The 22,298-nt window shown below is 46.1% G+C and overlaps 1 protein-coding gene across 1 annotated transcript in view; it reads left to right on the top strand.

Moving 5' to 3' along the window:
• Positions 1 to 22,298, top strand: part of POLR1A (RNA polymerase I subunit A) — a 125,913-nt gene that overhangs the window by 24,138 nt on the left and 79,477 nt on the right. Inside the window, exons 11-15 of the mRNA XM_075567274.1 lie at positions 1,374 to 1,601; positions 10,156 to 10,410; positions 12,944 to 13,135; positions 15,857 to 16,006; positions 22,113 to 22,296. Of these exons, the coding sequence (XP_075423389.1) occupies positions 1,374 to 1,601; positions 10,156 to 10,410; positions 12,944 to 13,135; positions 15,857 to 16,006; positions 22,113 to 22,296 (1,009 nt within the window). The remainder of the gene's footprint in view (positions 1 to 1,373; positions 1,602 to 10,155; positions 10,411 to 12,943; positions 13,136 to 15,856; positions 16,007 to 22,112; positions 22,297 to 22,298) is intronic.

Raw genomic sequence — 22,298 nt, 5'->3', positions numbered from 1 at the left:
GGTCCTATGGTGAGAGACTGAGCGTGGGGTCCTATGGTGAGAGACTGAGCGCGGGGTCCTATGGTGAGAGACTGAGCGTGGGGTCCTATGGTGAGAGACTGAGCGTGGGGTCCTATGGTGAGAGACTGAGTGCGGGGTCCTATGGTGAGAGACTGAGCGTGGGGTCCTATGGTGAGAGACTGAGCGTGGGGTCCTATGGTGAGAGACTGAGCGTGGGGTCCTATGGTGAGAGACTGAGCGTGGGGTCCTATGGTGAGAGACTGAGCGTGGGGCCCTATGGTAAGAGACTGAGCGTGGGGTCCTATGGTGAGAGACTGAGCGTGGGGCCCTATGGTGAGAGACTGAGCGAGGGGCCCTATGGTGAGAGACTGAGCGTGGGGTCCTATGGTGAGAGACTGAGTGCGGGGTCCTATGGTGAGAGACTGAGCGCGGGGTCCTATGGTGAGAGACTGAGCCTGGGGTCCTATGGTGAGAGACTGAGCGCGGGGTCCTATGGTGAGAGACTGAGCCTGGGGTCCTATGGTGAGAGACTGAGCCTGGGGTCCTATGGTGAGAGACTGAGCGTGGGGCCCTATGGTGAGAGACTGAGCGTGGGGTCCTATGGTGAGAGACTGAGCGTGGGGTCCTATGGTGAGAGACTGAGCGTGGGGTCCTATGGTGAGAGACTGAGCGCGGGGTCCTATGGTGAGAGACTGAGCGCGGGGCCCTATGGTGAGAGACTGAGCGTGGGGTCCTATGGTGAGAGACTGAGCCTGGGGTCCTATGGTGAGAGACTGAGCGCGGGGTCCTATGGTGAGAGACTGAGCGTGGGGTATTGTAGCGGTGGAGACTGAGCGTGGGGTCCTATGGTGAGAGACTGAGCGTGGGGTCCTATGGTAAGAGACTGAGCGTGGGGTCCTATGGTGAGAGACTGAGCCTGGGGTCCTATGGTGAGAGACTGAGCGTGGGGTCCTATGGTGAGAGACTGAGCGTGGGGTCCTATGGTGAGAGACTGAGCCTGGGGTCCTATGGTAAGAGACTGAGCCTGGGGTCCTATGGTAAGAGACTGAGCGTGGGGTATTGTAGCGGTGGAGACACGATTGATCCTCTAATTTCCAAGAGTATAAACTCTGTTCTGCTCCGAGATCCAAAAATGTACCACCAGAGCCCTCAACATTAACGGCTGTTTCATCCCTAGTGTCTTCCAGCCCCCTCCGACCCACGGGCAGACCGATCTGCAGCCCCCCAAAGCACATTTACTTATCTGTTTCTGTATTGCCTCTCACCTTTGTCATTGTAATGACTAAAAGGAGAGTCCTCCTCAACGTTGACAAGGGCTGAAAATGAGATTTATAATGTAGATATATACTTTCCTTTTTGATTTTTCTCTCCAGGTGTTTGCTACCAAGCTGACGTACCCCCAGCCCGTCACCCCGTGGAATGTGCAGGAACTGAGGCAGGCCGTCATCAATGGACCCAACGTCCACCCGGGCGCCTCTATGGTGATCACGGAGAATGGATCCCGCACCGTTCTGAGTTCCACCGACGCCAACCAGAGGGAGGCCATCGCCAAGCAGCTCCTCACCCCTAGCACTGGTGTGCAGAGAATGGGAGCGAAAATTGTGAGTACTCTGCTGATCGTGTGAAGTCTGGGGTATTCTGCGACTAGAAATAGCGGTGAAGTAAAAGACGTTCATGTCCCAGTCTAATTTTGGCAACAAATGTTGGGGTTTCAATAAAATTAAAGTATTCAGCCATGGAACATTCTGTCTGCCATACAATGTATTTATACGTATGTTTACCCCCGCTTCAGCTTTACTATAGAACAATGAAACTGGTGCTGCAAAGGGCGTATAACTTAATACATAGTGGAGAGACAGAGCCCCTGTAGATAGCACTCTGTTTCTGTATGAATTGGTGATTTATTTAAAATAACTTTATTAATTGACAATATCGTTAAAATATTGGGGTTTAAAACAATGATTAAATGATGCCAAGTGTGGCTAACTCTATGGATAGGTGTATCCAGAGGAGTATACAATGGTGTATTAATGCCCAGTGTTAGGGTAATTCACTGGCCCTAGTGTTCCTCATATGGAGAGAATGGGCTAGAGTTCTTGTAATGAAAGTAGCGGCTGTGTGGACCACAGATTGTGTGCCCCAGTATTGAAATACTAGTAGGTGCACTAGTTGATTGGACCTGTACTTAGCTGCTTTTGGGCTGCAGCTAATGGTACATTATAGACTTGTGTATACAGATCTAGGTCTATGTGCACCTATTATGAGTTTTTAACACCAGCATGTGTGGGTGGTGGTATTTAAATACAAGTGTGTGATACTTAACACGTGTACATCCCAAGTGTGTAATAACAGGGCTAGAATAGACACTAGTATTAGTTTTGCAATACTGGTAAGTTAGTGGCACTGCTGTAAATTCTGTATATACATATACCTAATTAACAGCTGAGTACTGCTCCTTTTAGGGTATTAATATCGGTCTATTATGAAAGACCTTTCCCTAGTTGGTGTAGTGCTCTTCATATGTGGTAATGGTCTGGCACTCCAGAGGTTAATTGCTGGATTGGTTGCCGTTTTGCTCAATGTGTATGCCCCTTTAAGCTAAATGCTGTGTTTGGGGATTAGCATTCAGGCTTCCTGCATTTGTACTGTGATTTACTGCCAGATATTCTCTGTGCCTTTACTGATGTGTGACTGCTAAGATCGTAGGATCTTTCAGCAGTCCATTACTGTGCACGGGCTGAGACACGCTGACTCTTTGAATCTCTCTGAGTCAGTGTACATGAACTTTGTACTCAGCTGTTAATTAGGTATATGTATATACAGAATTTACAGCAGTGCCACTAACTTACCAGTATTGCAAAACTAATACTAGTGTCTATTCTAGCCCTGTTATTACACACTTGGGATGTACACGTGTTAAGTATCACACACTTGTATTTAAATACCACCACCCACACATGCTGGTGTTAAAAACTCATAATAGGTGCACATAGACCTAGATCTGTATACACAAGTCTATAATGTACCATTAGCTGCAGCCCAAAAGCAGCTAAGTACAGGTCCAATCAACTAGTGCACCTACTAGTATTTCAATACTGGGGCACTACATCTGTGGTCCACACAGCCGCTACTTTCATTACAAGAACTCTAGCCCATTCTCTCCATATGAGGAACACTAGGGCCAGTGAATTACCCTAACACTGGGCATTAATACACCATTGTATACTCCTCTGGATACACCTATCCATAGAGTTAGCCACACTTGGCATCATTTAATCATTGTTTTAAACCCCAATATTTTAACGATATTGTCAATTAATAAAGTTATTTTAAATAAATCACCAATTCATACAGAAACAGAGTGCTATCTACAGGGGCTCTGTCTGTCCACTATGTATTATGCCATACAATGTAGAAAAGAAAATCAATAACCTGCCATATCTTTAACTTTTAACTGTTCTTCTTGGGCAAGCAGATAATCCGGTAAAGGAGAAACAAAACGTAGCGCAGCCGTGCGAAAAGCAGACGTCCAGGGCTACAGCATAGTACTATTTAAAAAGGTCTTTAACGAAACAGTGACTACATGGCACAGAGTAAAAAAAAATCTACTCCAACGCGTTTCACGCTAAGTATAGCGCTTCGTCAGAGAGTAGATGATCCCATTGTCGGTGTCCATTTTTGTAGTCTTTTCCTCGAACCGGAAGTGACGTGTCCGTCAAAATGCCGCAAGCGAATTGGATGGCAAGAATTGTAAACAAATACCTAGAGACTCAGGTGATATATACGTACTACGGGTAGGGGGAATGGACATACTCCTCATCTAGATATGATGAGAGGGACATATGACAATTAATGCAACGAACAGATCCGAATTAAAAGATTATAAAATGGATCCACATAAACAATAACAAAAATAAAAACAATAGAATATGCTTAATGGAGGTACTCGTGTACCAGACGCAAGTATATCTCCTTGCCCAAGGACAAGCTGCCCTGACCTTTTCCACCTGACCATCATTGTAAAATTCATTGTGATTTTCAGTCTTGTAGAAATACGGATGTAAAGCATTATTTTTGTATATGCTCTTAAATTAAATTTACGTAAAAACGGCTTCATAGCTTGGCCAAAGGAGATATGGAGTACATAACGACACCACATGTAACATGTATAATATTCTAACCAGAATAATGAATCCTTATGTTTATTACAAAAACATGAACCGTTACATACAAGTGAGGACAAACGTGCACAACCAGATACAGAGAGGTAGTGAGAGCCCTGCTCGTGAGAACTTACAATCTAAAGGGAATGAGGGACAATGCTGAAACAAGAAGGGAAGGGCGCTGCTCATTGTAGGATAAGGTGGGACTCAGGATAGAATGTGGCCCAGTCTGACAGATGAACCCATTAAGGATTGCAGGGGGGGGAGGGGGGAATGTTACATAGGGTGGAGGTTGGTTCAGCTACACGGCCGGTCCCAATAGGGTTGGAGGGGGAGGGGTGTTGGATGCTAGAGGTAGTGCGAGTTTTTAAACACCTGAAAGCTGGGGGACAGTCTGGTGGTGCGTGGTAGGGAATTCCAGAGAGAGAGTGGGCAGCACGGAAGAAGTCTTGGGAGGAAAGGTGGATGTCATGGGCAGAATGTAAGGGGCGTGTAGATAATCAGTGGTTGACAAATCACCAAAAAATCTACTCGCCACACAAAAAAATCTACTCGCCACCTAGTACCAAACGTGTGCTGCTTGGGCCAATATTTACTCGCCCGGGGGTTAAATCCACTCGCCCGGGGCGAGCAAATGTATAGGTTTGTCGAACACTGTAGATAATTATGTGTGGATGAGGGTGGAGATGTAAGGGGGGGCAGTGTCATTGAAACATTTGTAAGCCATTACTAAGGATTTAAATGTCATTTTATAGGCTATGGGAAGCCAGTGTAGGGATATGCGTAGTGGAGCAGTAGAAGTGGAGCGGCATTTTGGATGGATTGGAGTTGAGAGAGGCGGACAAGGGGAATGGCGACTAAGGCTGCGCTTATATTGACGGCAACTGCGACATCGCGCAGCGCCGTAGCAAGTACATGAAGTCCGTTGGGGGTGCCCATAGTGGGCGCGACGGAGGGGTCGTGATCGCCGGTAGTCAAGGGATTTTGAATTTTTTTGGCGATTGCCGCGGCACGTGAGCGGTTCAGCCAATGAGGGTGAATCGCTCACGGCCACGCCCCCCTGTCGCCAGAGTTCCGGAATCTCAATAGCTACGGAGACGGCTGACGTCACGCGGTCGCATAGCCAGCACTATAAGCGCAGCCTAAGAGACGGTTGCAGTAATTGAGGCGGGACATGAGTGAGTGGATTAGGATTTTTGTTGCATCATGTGAAAAAAGGGGCGTATCTTGGCGATATTTCGTAGGTGAAGATGATTTTTGTGAGGGACTAAATGTGAGTAATGAAGGAGATATCAGAGTCAAAGATGACCCATAGACAGCGGGCTTGAGTTGTTGAAAAGATTGTAGTGTTATTGACAGTGAGGGAGAGTGTTTAGTGTAGCGATGGAAGGGGAAAAGGATATTAATTCCGTGTTGAGATTCAGGTAGTGATGAGACATCCAGTAGAGACAGTTGGGGGAACGGGACAGGAGAGAGTGGGAGAGGTCAGGGGAGGAGAGATAGATTTGGGTGTCCTCAGCATAAAGATGATCGTGAAATCCATAAGCTTGTATTGGTTCAGCGAGAGAAGAGGTGTAGAGGGCCGTTGACCGAGCCTTGTGGGACTCCAGCAGAAACAGGGAGTGAGGAGGGGGAAACACCAGAGAAGGAAACACTGATGGAGAGTTGGATAGGTAGGATGTGAGCCGGGAGAAGCTGCGTCACGGAGGCCAATGGAGTTACCATTAGATGTTTTTTTCACAGCAACTTCAGTGATCTGGGCAAAGCTATGAAGCAGTTTTTACAAAAAATTACATTTAAGAGCATATACAATAATAATGCTTTACATCCGTATTTCTACAAGACTGAAAATCACAATGAGTTTTACAATGATGCATGTGGTCAGTTGGAAAAGGTCAGGGCAGTTTGTCCAAAATAGAAAAATTAGGCTCAGTGGACTGGGAGTTTCCCCCCTAAGTGGCAGCAACAGATTGCAAGGCACAAATGACCCCTCCCAAACAAACCCCCTTGCTTAAGCCAGGGAATTCCGGATTTAATTCATCTTTCACACTTGTGCAAGACAACACCCACCTTTGAAAAACAATTTGGTTTAACATCCCTCACATGTGCTAATTATGTTTGTTGTACCAACCAGGTGATTTTCTAAATGTATATAAGTAAACTTACAACAGCCATTGCTGCTTGCAGCCTTTGCTCTTAAGCAGAAATGCTTTTAAGTAGAAATCTTTCAAGTAGTGGAAGTTTAAAAAAGGAAGTTCAAAAAGAAGTGGAAAAAGTGGACACAATCTACTGCTTCTGATTCCTGCATTTGAACTACGCTGGAAAGAAGGTTATCATCCCACACTGCACATCTCAACACATTACTATTGCTGTGATGCCACCTTTACTTTTTATATTTACTGTAACCTCACTTATTTTCAAATTATGCACTTCCTTCCACCAGCCTCATGTCTCTAACTCTATTCATATTTCGCCATCTCTCCTTACTTCACCACTTCTCAGTTCACATGAACTCCTCTCTTACCTGCGCCCTCTGTCACCACACAGTTATGCCGCCTGCACTAAAACACACCCCTACAAATCATCCTCACACATTCTCTTTCTGTCCATGCTTCTCCTCCTTGCTTCTGGGGATATCTCTCCCAATCCTGGTCCCTGCCTTATTTCTACTTGCTCTCGTCCTCGCCTTCCACATGCAACTTCTACTCCTTCTGGTGTCAACCCCTCTAACCTCATACCCATCCCCTGCCACCCTCCCTCCTCTCTCCCTTTCTCCTGTGCACTTTGGAATGCTCGCTCCCTCTCTAACAAGTTCCTCTCTGTGCATGACTTCTTTCTCTCTCACTCCCTGCTTCTCTTTGCTATAACTGAGACCTGGCTCACTCAGTCTGACTCTGCTCTGGAAGCTGCCCTCTCCTACGGTGGCCTTTCCTTCTCCCACACTCCACGCCCTGATGGCAGGGGTGGAGGCGTGGGGCTCCTGCTCTCCTCTCTCTGCCGTTACAGAACAGTTTCTATTCCCCCCTCTCTTGCTTTTCCCTCCTTTGAGGCTCACACTGTCCAGATCTTCTCTCCTCTCCCGGTCCATGTGGCGGTCATCTATCGCCCACCTTCCTCTACTCATCCCCCTTCTGCCTTTCTCTCTCACTTTGAATCCTGGCTCTCTTTCTTTCTCTCCTCAGACTCCCCTGTTCTTCTCCTTGGGGACTTCAATTGCCACATTGATGACCCCTCTCTCCCTTGGGCTTCCCGCTTTCTTTCTCTAACCTCTTCTTTTGGCCTTCAACAGTGGACTGCAGCCAGCACCCACAAGGATGGCCACTACTTAGACCTGGTTTTCACTAAAAACTTCTCTCTCTCCGACTTCTCCATTTCCCCTTTTCCTCTCTCTGACCATCACCTCATCTCATTTTCTCTCTCTCGCTTCTCTCCATCTCCATCTCCATCTCGCCCTCGTTTTTGCAGAAACCTGCACTCTATTAACCTACCAGCTCTTGATTCCACTTTACGCTCCTCCCTCTCCTCTCTCAGTTCCGCTTCAGACCCTGACAACCTGGTCAGGAACTACAACTCTGCCTTATCTTCCTCTCTTGATCTTCATGCCCCACTTTCTCTCTGCCGTCCTCGCCCTTCTAACCCCAGACCCTGGCTAAACTCCCACACACGCATGCTGCGTTCCTCCACTCGTTCCTCTGAACGCCTCTGGAGGAAATCTCATACGCTCGCAGACTTCATTCACTACAAATTTATGCTATCCTGTTTCAACTCTGCCCTCTTTCAGGCTAAACAAACCTACTTTTCATCACTAATCAACACACACAAGTCTAACCCACGCCGTCTCTTTTCTGTCTTTGACTCTCTACTCAGACCACCCTCAGCTGCCTCCTCTTCTTCATCTCACCTCAGGACTTTGCTGACTTTTTTAAGAAAAAGGTGGAGTCCATACGGCAGAACATCCCATCTGTTGCCTCCTCCCATCCCACAATGCTTCCCAACTCTCCTCCTGTCTTTCTTGACTCTTTTTCTGCTATCTCGGAGGAGGATGTATCACTGCTGATCTCCTCTTCGCCCTCTACCACTTGCCCACTTGACCCCATTCCCTCCCATCTCCTAAAACCTCTTGCTCCTTCTATAATCCCTATGCTCACACAGATCTTTAACTCTTCCCTCTACTCTGGTACCTTTCCTTCATCCTTCAAGCATGCAACCGTTATACCATTACTCAAAAACAGCAAGCTTGACCCTACCTGTCCTTCTAACTATCGACCTGTCTCCCTCCTGCCTTTTGCCTCCAAACTCCTTGAACGTCTTGTATTCTCTCGATTGCTACACTTTCTCAACACCTATTCTGTACTAGACCCTCTACAATCTGGCTTCCGCACTGCTCACTCTACTGAAACAGCCCTCACTAAAATAACTGACGACCTCCACGCTGCCAAAGACAGAGGTCATTACACTCTGCTCATATTACTCGACCTCTCTGCAGCATTCGACACCGTGGACCACCCTCTTCTCCTTCACATTCTCCATACTCTTGGTATTCGGAACAAAGCTTTATCCTGGATCTCCTCTTACCTCTCCCATCGTACCTTCAGTGTCTCTTTTGCTAACACCTCCTCCTCCTCTATTGATCTCTCTGTGGGGGTACCCCAGGGCTCTGTCCTGGGACCCCTTCTCTTTTCTCTCTACACACTCTCTCTAGGTGACCTAATCACATCTTTTGGGTTTAAATATCACCTCTATGCTGACGACACACAAATTTACCTTTCAACCCCTGACCTTACACCTGCTATACAGACCAAAGTTTCTGAATGCCTCTCTGGAATATCATCCTGGATGGCCATCCGCCGACTGAAACTTAACATGGCAAAAACAGAGCTCCTTATACTACCTCCCAAACCTGGCCCTACTACATCCTTCCACATTGCTATTGGAAATACGATCATTCACCCAGTAGCCCAAGCACGCTGCCTAGGGGTCACACTTGATTCCTCTCTCTCATTCTCCTCTCATATTCAAAACGTTTCTAAAACTTGTCGCTTTTTCCTCCGCAATATCACAAAGATACGCCCTTTCCTCTGTTACTCAACTGCTAAAACTCTGACTCAGGCCCTCATTCTCTCACGTCTCGATTACTGCAACCTCCTGCTGTCCGGCCTTCCTACCTCTCACCTGTCTCCCCTACAATCTATCCTAAACACTGCTGCCAGAATCACTCTACTCTTTCCTAAATCTGTCTCAGCGTCTCCCCTGCTGAAATCCCTCTCCTGGCTTCCGATTAAATCGCGTATCTCACACTCAATTCTACTGCTCACTTTTAAAGCTTTACATTCTTCTGCCCCTCATTACATCTCAGCCCTAATTTCTCGCTATGCACCATCACGACTCTTGCGTTCTTCTCAAGGATGTCTTCTTTCTACCCCCTTTGTATCTAAAGCTCTCTCCCGCCTTAAACCTTTCTCACTTTCTGCCCCACACCTCTGGAATGCTCTTCCCCTCAATACCCGACTAGCCCCCTCGCTATCCACCTTTAAGACCCACCTTAAGACACATCTGCTTAAAGAAGCATATGAGTAGCACTGGATAATCATGGACACATGACACAAAGCTTGGCCTCCTGCAGACGCACTTACTAGTATTCCCTCCTACTGTCTCTGTACGTTCTCCCTACCTACCAATTAGATTGTAAGCTCCTCGGAGCAGGGACTCCTTCCTTAATGTTACTTTTACAGTATGTCTGAAGCACTTATTCCCATGATGTGTTATTTATATTTGTTATTTGTTATTTATATGACATGTATTACTACTGTGAAGCGCTATGTACATTTTATGGCGCTATACAAATAAAGACATACATACATACATACATTTATCTCCTTTGTCCTATCATTTCCGAGACCTCGGATTGCCTCCTAGCGATTACGGGAAGCGGTGCTGGTCATTGCTGTGCCTCTATCCACTGTCATCGTTTCTCCTCGTCCTGCGCTTTCAGGTGTGCCGCCACGTGAAGAATGGGGACGTGCTCCTGCTGAACCGCCAACCCACCCTCCACCGGCCATCCATCCAGGCGCACAAGGCCCGCGTTCTCCCGGGAGAGAAGGTGCTGAGGCTCCACTACGCCAACTGCAAGGCCTATAACGCAGACTTCGATGGAGACGAAATGAACGCTCACTTCCCTCAGAGTGAGCTGGGCCGGGCCGAAGCCTACTTAATAGCAAGTACTGACCAGCAGTACTTGGTGCCCAAGGTACTCCATCTCCGTTACTCACCTCTGCAGCATTCCTACACTAGTGATAAGAGTAATAACTTTATTTCGTATAGCGCTTTACTCCCAATGGAACTCGGTGATTCACAATGACAGTATAGCGCGTGTTACGCAGCACATAGGAATAGTTACACACACAGTCCCTGCCCAGAGGAGCTTACAATCTGAGGCACAGGGAGATAAAGTGACTTGCCGAAGGTCACAAGAAGCTGACGCCGGGATTTGAACCAGGTTCCTAATTCAAACTCTGTGTCATTGAATGTCCTCACTGAGCCTCTCCTCCCACTATGGTTAGAAGGTTTAGTGAGCGTGTTTGCAGTAATATCCATTATACGGTTCGGGACATACAGCTAAACCCCGTTATAACGCGGTCCTCGGGGTCCACCCCGAGACCACCGCGTTAGTAACGAGGTCACGCTAATTTTAAAAAAAAATGGCCGCCGCGCGCCTGATCGGGAGGGAGTGAGGAGGGAAGGAAGGAAGAGGCCTGCACAACATGCGGGCCCGTCTGGCCTCTCTGTGGGGCCCGCAATGACGGGCGCCAGTTAATTAAATAAATAAAATGTTTAAAAAAAACGGCACGATTCATCCCTCCTCCCTCCCAGCCCCCTCCCTCTCACAGCTCCCTCCCTCTCTCCTCCCTCTCACAGCCCCCTCCCTCTCACAGCCCCCTCCCTCCCAGCCCCCTCCCTCTCACAGCCCCCTCGCTCCTCTCTCTCAGCCCCCGGCAGCCATGTGTTTTTTTTCTTTTCTTCCGGAGAGGCTTAGTACCGGGGATTTAGTGTGTGTGTGTGTGTGTGTGTGTGTGTGTGTGTGTGTCGGAGAGGCTTAGTACCGGGGATTTAGTGTGTGTGTGTGTGTGTGTCAACTTCCTGGAAGCCCTGTCCGCTTCTTTGTCTGCGCAGAAAGTGGCTGGTGTTTGTGCCATCAGGTTCAGATGATGCATGATACAGTGATAAGTACATGTAAATACAGAGGAGTTATTGCCTCAGAGATTGGGAGCTTGGGAAACACAAGCTGGGTCTTTCTGACACCGTATGGAGCAACAATAAACCACAGAAGAGGGAAAGGGCCATGGATTGGTGTGATACCTTGTCTCTCTCAGTCAAAGGGAGGGGATAAGCAAATCAGGGCTACTTTGCATCGTCGTATGCAATTCTTCCTTTGCAACTATCTCATATAAAAAAAAAACATCTGGCATCCCATACTTGTCCATTTCCGCCCCTTAAAATCAAGTTTACTTCTATACCAAACACTCTGCCCATATATATTCTTTTGTTTCACATTTGATAGCAGGAAATAGTCAATGGTAGCGATGTGAAGTGGGGGGGATGGGGCGTAGAAGGGAGTTGTGGCTGTGTCCAATGAGAGACTTTGACCTTTAATTGATCTCCAAAAAAAATCCCAGTATTAAAATATTGTTTTCACACGTGTGTGTCAGTGTGAGCAGTGTGTGTAGTGTGCAGTGTGTGTGCAGTGTGCCAGTGTGTGCAGTGTGAGCAATGAGCAGTGTGTGTGCAGTGTGCAGTGTGTGTGCAGTGTGAGCAATGTGCAGTGTGCAGTGTGAGCAATGAGCAGTGTGTGTGCAGTGTGAGCAATGTGCAGTGTGGCAGTGTGAGCAATGAGCAGTGTGAGCAGTGTGCAGTGTGCAGTGTGGCAGTGTGAGCAATGAGCAGTGTGTTTTTTTTTTAAAACGGGAGCCACGGGAAAACCGCGTTATAACCGAATCGCGGTATAACGAGGCGCGTTATAACGGGGTTTAGCTGTATGTATATTAGTATTATATTAGTATTAACATGGACGTTATATATTTTTAAATAGATGGTGCTGCCATCATTTTAACGACTTTATTGTTAATTGCTGCTTTAATTCACCTTTTTTTTTTTTTTTTTTCCGTAAATGGCTTCTATTGAATTTCTAGCGTCCCAAAGCATGGCGCGGTTAGTGAAACGTTGCGCAGAGCTTGCGTTTTATGCCAAGCCAGGATCTCCTGACTTCAGCGGCAGAACCTGGGGGTTGTTTATTAACATTATTTTTAGAAAATGTTTACAAGTTTTTCGCACTTGACGACTTTCCACGCAGACGGTTAACTCTATATATAATGATAGACACACATACATTAGTGCAGGGGTGCGCAAAGTTGGGGGGGGACGCAAGATATGTCTGGCGGTTGCAGAGGCTTTGCGCTCTTCCCCATGGCATTTAAGTTAAGATGACGGGGGATCGCGTGAGGTCTCTGCAGTGTCTCCTGCCTTGTCTTCGGCAACGCGTTGTGACGTGTCGCCATGGCAACGCGCGTCAAGTGACTCCACTGTCACGTGACCCCGCACATCATTTGACGCCGGATCTTAGGTAAGAGGGTGGTGGCGCGAGCACAGGGGCTGGCAGGCAGGGGGCGCAGCGCACACAGTTTTTGCACCCCTGCATTAGTCATTGCAAGGTTTCTGATTGCCCCATAGTAACCTGGATGATTCTATTCTCATGTTTGCGCTCTGTTTCTTCTTATTTCTGGTAGGATGGCACCCCCTTGGCGGGCTTGATCCAAGATCACATGGTGTCTGGAGCAAGCATGACCATCCGTGGCTGTTTCTTCACGAGAGGAGAATACATGGAGCTGGTTTATCGAGGGCTGACGGATAAGAGCGGCCGGGTAAAAACACTTCCACCAGCAATCCTGAAACCATACTCGCTTTGGACAGGGAAACAGGTAACGTACATTGTTACTAATAATAATACTGCCCTAATAACCAGGGCTTCATGACTAAGCAGAACAAGGCTATTCTGTTTCTCCCTCTGGCTTCAAACCAGATTCGTATTCTCACCGAAAACTGTGTTCTTACCAAGTGGTTTCCAAAGTGCTTTGTGTTAAACTACGTGAATAGGAGGTTGTAACTTGCCAGGGTGCTCCTTTATCCCGCACTGAGGGAGGAACTAAAGTGTATATGTCCTCAGATGCCGTACGTTGTAGGGTTGGTTACGTGCTCTCGGGCTTCAATGTTCCAAAAATAACCACTCATGCTGATGGAGTTATGTAATGAGAGATCATGATATACACATGGATCGACCACAATGAGCTTATCCTCTATGACTTCCATTAATACTTTTTATGGGCCCTAGTAAGCCTATAGAGATATGATTGCCTGCTCTACAAAAACTGACATTGTGTCCAGGAAGGGACTGTTCCACTACCAATGGCAGTTCCCATGTAGACCATCCCTATGTAGTCCTATTGAAAGCAGAGGTTGGAGAGCGAACTGGATCCAAAGACAGCACATTGTGTCCTCTTGTCAGAATTGTAAAGCTCTTGTTGAGGATACGCCATCATTTTACTATTTGAAGAACAAGCGTGTGTATTCTGCAGATGCATGAACTGTTACAGAAGTGTTGCTAGTGTACTCAGCCCTGTATAAAGGACAGCACTGCCACAATCATTCCTTTCCCTGAAAAGCTTGAAATCTATTGTTTGGTGACTGAGGTGTAGGGTTGGTCTCGTGTATATATATATATATATATATATATATATATATATATATATATATATATATATCTCTTTTTATATAGCGCCATCCATGTACATAGCGCTTTACAGCAGTAACACACGTGACATAATCATGTAACGCACAGTACGATGAGCATTTCATACATTCGAAATCAACATTAGGAAAAGGTGTCCCTGCCCACATATTAAGTGGTAAGTGGACAGGTAACTTAGAGACATTAGGAGGGTGTTATGGGAAGTGCGTCTGCAAGGGGTCAAGGTCGGTGCATATGAGATGTATAGTATCAGCCAGTGGAGCTGCCCATGCGTTAAAGAGGTGGGTTTTAAGATGGTTCTTAATGGTGGAGAGAGGATGCCAGTCGGATATTGAGGGGACGGGCATTCCAGAGATGTGGGGCAGTGACTGAGAAAGGTTTTAGGTGGAAGAGGGCATGAGATACAAAAGGGGTAGAGAGAAGACATCCTTGAGCAGAACACAATTTGGACAGGTGTATAGCGAGAAATTAGGGCTGAGCTGTGAGGAGGAGCAGAGTATCCAGGTCTTGTATAGCACTGACCATGTATTGAGCTTTGCACATGGCATTTTGATGGCTCATTGAGTCTCTGCTCCTAAGACGGGTACAATGTAATGTTGGTGTCTGTGACACAGAGATTACGTGACTTGCTCACGAGAGTTCCCCCAATTCCCTGCCCTATACAAGAAGTTAGTTGTTTAGTGATAACACTTCAAAGACGGTGTTGTTATAACTAAGCGAAGAACATCCTGTCTGTGACTATGATTGCCAAGGTGGTATCACATCTCCGGCTTTAGGCCAATGCAAAAACCGCAGTATCAACAAACACGATTGTCTGTATTTTGTTACGGCAACATTTTGCTCATTTTGGGGTTGGAGGCTTTCCACACCTCTCCAGCTTCTTCTGGCCATAAGGAATAAATACGTGATTTGGAAGTGTTTGTTACTCACACTCGCTCACACACATACTCGCTCTCGCTCACACACATACTCGCTCTCGCTCACACACATACTCGCTCTCGCTCACACACATACTCGCTCTCGCTCACACCCTTACAGTTAACTGTACATTAACTCTTTGAGTTGTACAGAATAAACCCAAGACTTCGGAATTGCTGTCCTCTCCTTTCAGTGTGCAAGGTGTCACGGGGACAGCTGTCTTTAATCTGTGATAACCTGAAAAGTATCAGTGAGGCTGCATTGCTTAGAGATTCATTACTGAATCACCAGGCTTCTGCTTCTCTTGGAATAACACAGAGCTATCCCAGGATATAAATTGGCCAGGGTTTTTGATGTTCCTGAAGCGAAAGGGATCCGTGAAAGGAAAATATCAGTGCATTTCATGTTTTCCATTATTTTTAGCTTAAATTCTTGAATTAAAACTGATGCATTGTTTTAATGTAAAGTGACTGACCACTTTTTTTTTTCATTCTGCAACAACTTTTTATTTTAGCACAAAGTACTGTAGCAATACTTTAATAAAACCTTTTTATTTTTAATCCTACAATTTCACATTTTTTCTTCAAGAACGACGGACTCATTATTTTAGAAACCTTTTTTTTTTATTTTGTACAGCTTATATATGTCCGTAAATTTATTATTGAATGCAATCCAGAGTCCAAACTTTAATAATTGAAGATGGTTATAAAAATATATATATATAATAATCTGGCACAGCACCACTACATTTTTTGTGCCACTTCGATCACTGCCAATTTTGGTTACAGGGTTTTTTGGGGGGGTGGAGGGGGGTGTTGGGGGAGGGGGGGGTGGTGGTGGTGGGGGGGGTTGAAGCAAAGTAACATGACCTGTGTGACTCCATTTTGTATGGCTGTAATGGCTACTGTAACTTCTCTCTGGGTCTTACAGAGGCCCCAAAACACCTGATGCATCTTCTGTCCATTCACTTTCTCAGGTAGTTTCTACGTTGCTGATCAACGTCATCCCAGAGCATCACATCCCCCTCAACTTGACTGGAAAAGCGAAGATTGGCGGTAAAGCCTGGGTGAAGGTGCCTCCTCGGGCCACCCCGGGGTTCACGCCCGACTCCATGTGCGAGTCTCAGGTATGTGGTGCTTGCTTTCTGCAAATCTGGTGTTTTAAAGGCCTGTTTCATGCACTTGTCAGCTGTGATACCTTGTTAATGGGAGGTCACTGGAAGGCTTGTTAATGTGCCCTGGGCGTCGCTGGAAGTGTTTGGCTGCAGTGCATGGAGATCCCTTACTGATTTTCACCAGGCTCTTGCTTCTCATGGAACTGCCTCTTAATCTCTGCTGCGGTGTAAGAGGGGGCAGTATAAATGGACAGGTTTGTGCTGTTCTAGGAGAAGCAGAAGTCAGATGGATTAGTAATTAATGTCGGTGCATTTCATGGTTTTCTTTAGTTCAGCGGAGTACTTCAGTATTAGGCAATACCTTTTTTTTTTTAATTGGACTAACAATTAATATGATAAGATGAACTTTAGAGGATTCTCTCCCTCAGGACAAGCAATGCAGATGTACAAAATATTTCATGAGCTTAACACTACAGTATTTCTCACTGTCCCTTTCATCCATGTATTGCCCTGTCTAGTTTATTTACCCTCTGCATTTCTTTCTCTACATCTCCTGCCTTAGGCTAAGGCCCCGCTCATTCCGTCAGCGCGCCCGCACTGCAGACAGGCGGGGCGCTGACATACACAGACCGCGATATGCGGTCTGTAGGGAGCGGGAGGTGGGCGGGAGTGGGAGGGAGTGAGAGGCTTGAGCGGGAGGGGGGGGCGTGGCTTGAGCGGAGGGACCCGCTACTCTACCCCCCCTCCCTCCCTCCCTCCACGGGCTCCACAGTTTGTTCTCTGTTAACATTAAAAATAACCGCGCCACCAATTGCACACCAGATGTGGCTTCACCTCGCGTCCTGGAAGATATTTTCTGCTGCCTGTACCCTAAGCTTGTTGTCCTTTCCTCACACATGAGTGTAGGTGCATTTTCTACAAATACTCAGGAACACACACACACGCACTCAGGCACACACATACACACACTCACATACACAGACAGAGGCAGGCACTCACGCACTCAGGCACACACATACACACAGACAGACAGACAGACAGACAGAGGCAGGCACTCACGCACTCAGGCATACACAAACACAGATAGGCACACAGACGCACACACAGGCACAGACAGGCACTCACGCTGCTTTCCCCCCACTCCTCCCCGCTCCCCAAAGCCTCTCCTCCTCCTGAAGCCTCCCCTCCTCATTGGCTCACAGCCACACCACGTGACGCGTCGAAGCTAGGGATTACAATTCTCTTGTATCCCCTAGCGGCTGACGCGTCACAGCGTGTAGTGAGCTGTGCAGCCAGGGGGGACCGGGACCGGCTCGGGAGGATTCCCCTGCTGGTGGGGAACGCTCGTGCAGCCGCCCGCGCCGCCGGGCGCAGCGGGTCCCAGCCCTTAGTTTGTTATCTTGGTTTTTACATCTGTGTTAAGCTCCTGGAATCTCTGTAAATCAGTATCGCTGACACCTGAGGGAGTGAGAGAGAACTCTCCAAAGCTTGTCCTAGAATATCCATTGTTAGTCCCAATAAAAGGAAAAAAACGAATGGCGCACAGCCAGGGAGCCAGGTGTGGAGTAAAACTGCTTCTTTATTGGTGCATGCAGCGAGACAAGTAATCCCCTTGGTGGGACAAAGACAGGAACCTCCTACGCGTTTCGGACCTGGGGGTCCTTTATCAAGGAGTGTGGGATGTGCTGGGATAAGGCACCTTATATACCTGGTTAATGATAGGTAAATTGAAGAAATCTGCGCAAGATTAGCACATTCGCCCCGTGCGCATGCGCGTGACGTCACTCATGGCGCCGCATCCACTACCCGAGGGATTGTGGGTAAGAAGCGCCCATAGTGAATGTCCGCGCATGCTCAGAATGGAGCGTGAGGCCAACAAGGCTTATCCGGTCTGTATGTCTACTCCTGCCCATAGTGACGTCACCGCGGGACTCTGATAGGCCGATACATGTCGCTGCATCACCAATGATAGTGCTGGACAGCCGACATTGCACCAATCACATCAGATCCCCTGCGCTCACACTAAAGGCTATCGTAGTATACAGGACCTGGAATGAAAAATATATAAAACGCTAACTAATACCCCACAGCAGGGACAAATCAATATAATCACATTATTAGATGTAGCTGCTGTAAGTGGTTATACTTATCCATGCCAATCCCACATATAAAAGACATACAGTTTGACATATATCACACCTTAAAAAAAAAAAAAAAAAAAAAAAAAAAAAACAAACAATCCCCATTATGCATTGAATATGCATTTTGAAACATTGTTCGAAACAAGTATTTATAAAAGAATTAAATTAAAAACAAAATATACAATTAGCAAGACTTTTTTGTATGTCTTCTCTTCAATGTCCCCAAGGTTGAGGAAGAACAAATGTATGATACTTTTATACAAGCAATTATTCATTATAAAGCTCTAATTCACTATTAAACAATCTACATAATTGATATAGCATAAGCAAGTTGTATTTCCAACTGATGGCGACTTACAGTACTTAGTATTATAATTACCTCCTGGACCGCAGGGAGGCTTACTGGATATTCATGCTTCAGACCAGAACTCCCTGCGGTCTAAATGTAGAATGGAACCTGTCCCATTTTTTGCAAAAACATTAACTAACTGTATTAAAATAGTCTCAGACAGAATATAATGGCATTATTTTCCAAGCATACTACTGTTTCCTCTGTTTGAGATATTTCATGGTGGTCTTGCTTTGACTAGGTTGCACTTTACCTCAAAACAATTGGGGAACCCTTTCAAAATTTATAAACTATATGGTAGTGGTATAAATCACAACTATAAAATTGTAATTATAATACTAAGTACTGTAAGTCGCCATCAGTTGGAAATACAACTTGCTTATGCTATATCAATTATGTAGATTGTTTAATAGTGAATTAGAGCTTTATAATGAATAATTGCTTGTATAAAAGTATCATACATTTGTTCTTCCTCAACCTTGGGGACATTGAAGAGAAGACATACAAAAAAGTCTTGCTAATTGTATATTTTGTTTTTAATTTAATTCTTTTATAAATACTTGTTTCGAACAATGTTTCAAAATGCATATTCAATGCATAATGGGGATTGTTTGTTTTTTTTTTTTTTTTTTTTTAAGGTGTGATATATGTCAAACTGTATGTCTTTTATATGTGGGATTGGCATGGATAAGTATAACCACTTACAGCAGCTACATCTAATAATGTGATTATATTGATTTGTCCCTGCTGTGGGGTATTAGTTAGCGTTTTATATATTTTTCATTCCAGGTCCTGTATACTACGATAGCCTTTAGTGTGAGCGCAGGGGATCTGATGTGATTGGTGCAATGTCGGCTGTCCAGCACTATCATTGGTGATGCAGCGACATGTATCGGCCTATCAGAGTCCCGCGGTGACGTCACTATGGGCAGGAGTAGACATACAGACCGGATAAGCCTTGTTGGCCTCACGCTCCATTCTGAGCATGCGCGGACATTCACTATGGGCGCTTCTTACCCACAATCCCTCGGGTAGTGGATGCGGCGCCATGAGTGACGTCACGCGCATGCGCACGGGGCGAATGTGCTAATCTTGCGCAGATTTCTTCAATTTACCTATCATTAACCAGGTATATAAGGTGCCTTATCCCAGCACATCCCACACTCCTTGATAAAGGACCCCCAGGTCCGAAACGCGTAGGAGGTTCCTGTCTTTGTCCCACCAAGGGGATTACTTGTCTCGCTGCATGCACCAATAAAGAAGCAGTTTTACTCCACACCTGGCTCCCTGGCTGTGCGCCATTCGTTTTTTCCTTCTGTCTCTATCTGGATTCCGGATCCCTCATGGCTGGCACGCCTGTCCATCATCCCTGGAGATGACGTGAGTAGGGTTTATGGTCTCTAGACTTTCATGGTTTAGTGTGACAGATGTCTTTGAGGACTTACAAGTCTTTATTTACCACCCACTCCCACTGGTATCTCCAGGGTTAAATGTTTATCATTGTTGAATTGGATGGAGTCGTCCTGGGTTTGAGCACCCTATTTTTCTCTTTAGTCCCAATAAAAGAAGGTATCGCCTAATACTGAATGACTCATTTACTCTACGCTATCGCAACTGCACTAACGCGGCTATTTCTACTTAATTCATTTTTGTTTTCAGCTGAACTGTTTAAAGGGAGTAGTGTGGTCTTAAGGGGGACACTCTGCATGGTGCGCTCCTCTGGCACCGAAGGGGTTAAACATTAAATCCCAGAACATATGCATGACGCTTATTTGTACAGCGCCATTCATGTACATAGCGCTTCACAGCAGTAATACAAGTGATAATCATATAAATAATAAATACAAATAACACCTAATGGGAAGTAGTTCTTCAGACATAAAAGGGACATTTAGGAAAAGGAGTCCCTGCCCCAAAGAGCTTACAATCGAATTGGTAAGTAGGAAGAACGTACAGAGACAGTAGGAGGGCGTTCTGGTAAGTGCATCTGCAAGGGGCCAAGGTTTATGTAAGAGATGTATAGTATCAGCCACGGAGCTAATCATATGCTCCGTAAGGAGGTTTAAGATGGGTCTTAAAGGTGGATAGAGAGGGTGCTAGTCAGGTACTAAGGGGAAGGGCATTCCAGAGGTGTGGGGCAGTCAGTGAGAAAGGATTAAGGCGCGATAGGGCTTTAGATATAAAAGAGGTAGAGAGAAGACATCCTTGAGAAAAACGCAAGTGTCGGGATGGTGCATAGCGAGAAATTAGGGCTGAGATGTAAGGAGGAGCAGAAGAGTGTAAAGCTTTAAAAGTGAGAAGGAGAACTGAGTGTGAGATGTGGGATTTGATAGGAAGCCAGGAGAGGGATTTCAGCAGGGGAGACGCTGAGACAGATTTAGGAAAGAGCAGAGTGATTCTGGCTGCAGCGTTTAGGATAGATTGTAGGGGAGACAGGTGAGAGGCAGGAAGGCCGGACAGTAGGAGGTTACAGTAATCGAGACGGGAGAGAATGAGGGTCTGTGTCAGTTTTAGCAGTCGAGCAACAGGAAAGGGCGTATCTTCATAATATTGCAGAGGAATTTAAAGGGACTTTCCTGTCCGGAGCTAAAGGAGCAGTATTGCCACCCTGGCTCCATGTCACCAACAGACTGGAATCTACTTCTGATTTGTTCCTTTCCCATAGAGGTATAGGACATATATTAAATGAATTTGGGTTTACAATTAAAAAATTCGTAAAGGGCTATAGTCTGGTGATGGCTGGCTCCAGGTTTTAATACTGAGGTTGTTCTAGTATTTGGGCCCGAGGATGTCTTGCTTTTTGCTCACCCTTGTACACAGAGGAAATGCCATTGCATGCAATTATTTGTGTTTACAAAATCCATAATATGTCGATTTAATTTCCAGGTACACCATCTTTTATAGGGTCCCTTTTGTTTTATTCTCTGCCTTTTTTGCTTAACTTTCAGATATTTTTATACAATCTGCTTCCCGCATTAGATGCTGAGGAGGGACCCCCAGACCCATAATAAATCTGCTGCAAAGCTAGAAGTCTTAAGTTCTGGGGGAGTAACCCGCTCTGTTTTCCAGGACAGAAGACAACTTCATACCATATTAAATAGGGGAACACAGGCTCACAGAGGGGTTTTTATTAATCAGCCGGGAGGGAGGCGGATAAAACACCTGGAAGATACTTGCTGAGACTATTTGTTGTTGCAGGGGACTCGTGGACACATACATTCTAGGTAAATAGCTAAACATGGGGCAGCTTCCCGAAGTAAAGTCGCCAACGTCCATATCGGCGCTCCCAAAGCAGTGCCACGAATAGTATTACAACAGATTGTGTTCCAAATAGCACCGGAGTATCCAAGTCATTGTTCTAAAATAGTGTAGGTATCAGAATTGGGGGACAAAGTAATTGAGCAGAGAGGGGAAGACAAACAATGTTTCAGCCCTGCCTCGGGTTGTGCTTTTGGCTTCCTGGATTATTATGCCGAGAGACATTACATTGGTTCTCTAAACTCAGGCGAGGCTTGTTTTTCACTAAGAGATAAGTCACAGGGGCACTTTTCATGCTGTCCCCATGTGCTATTGCCCTCTATTAATGCTATTACCAAGATCTTTCCAATCTGTTACCCCCAACCCCCAGGTTATCATCAGGAAAGGCGAGTTGCTCTGCGGTGTCCTGGACAAAGCTCACTATGGAAGCTCTTCCTTTGGCCTGGTCCACTGCTGCTATGAATTATATGGCGGCGAGACCAGCGGAAAGCTGCTCACCTGCCTGGCTCGTCTCTTCACTGCCTATTTGCAGCTGTACAGAGGGTTCACAATGGGT

This window comes from Ascaphus truei, chromosome 1, assembly GCF_040206685.1.
Source record: "Ascaphus truei isolate aAscTru1 chromosome 1, aAscTru1.hap1, whole genome shotgun sequence".
Taxonomy (NCBI): Eukaryota; Metazoa; Chordata; class Amphibia; order Anura; family Ascaphidae; genus Ascaphus; species Ascaphus truei.
The sequence above is the reverse complement of the archived record's forward strand: the minus strand, read 5'-3'. Positions and strand labels throughout refer to the sequence as shown.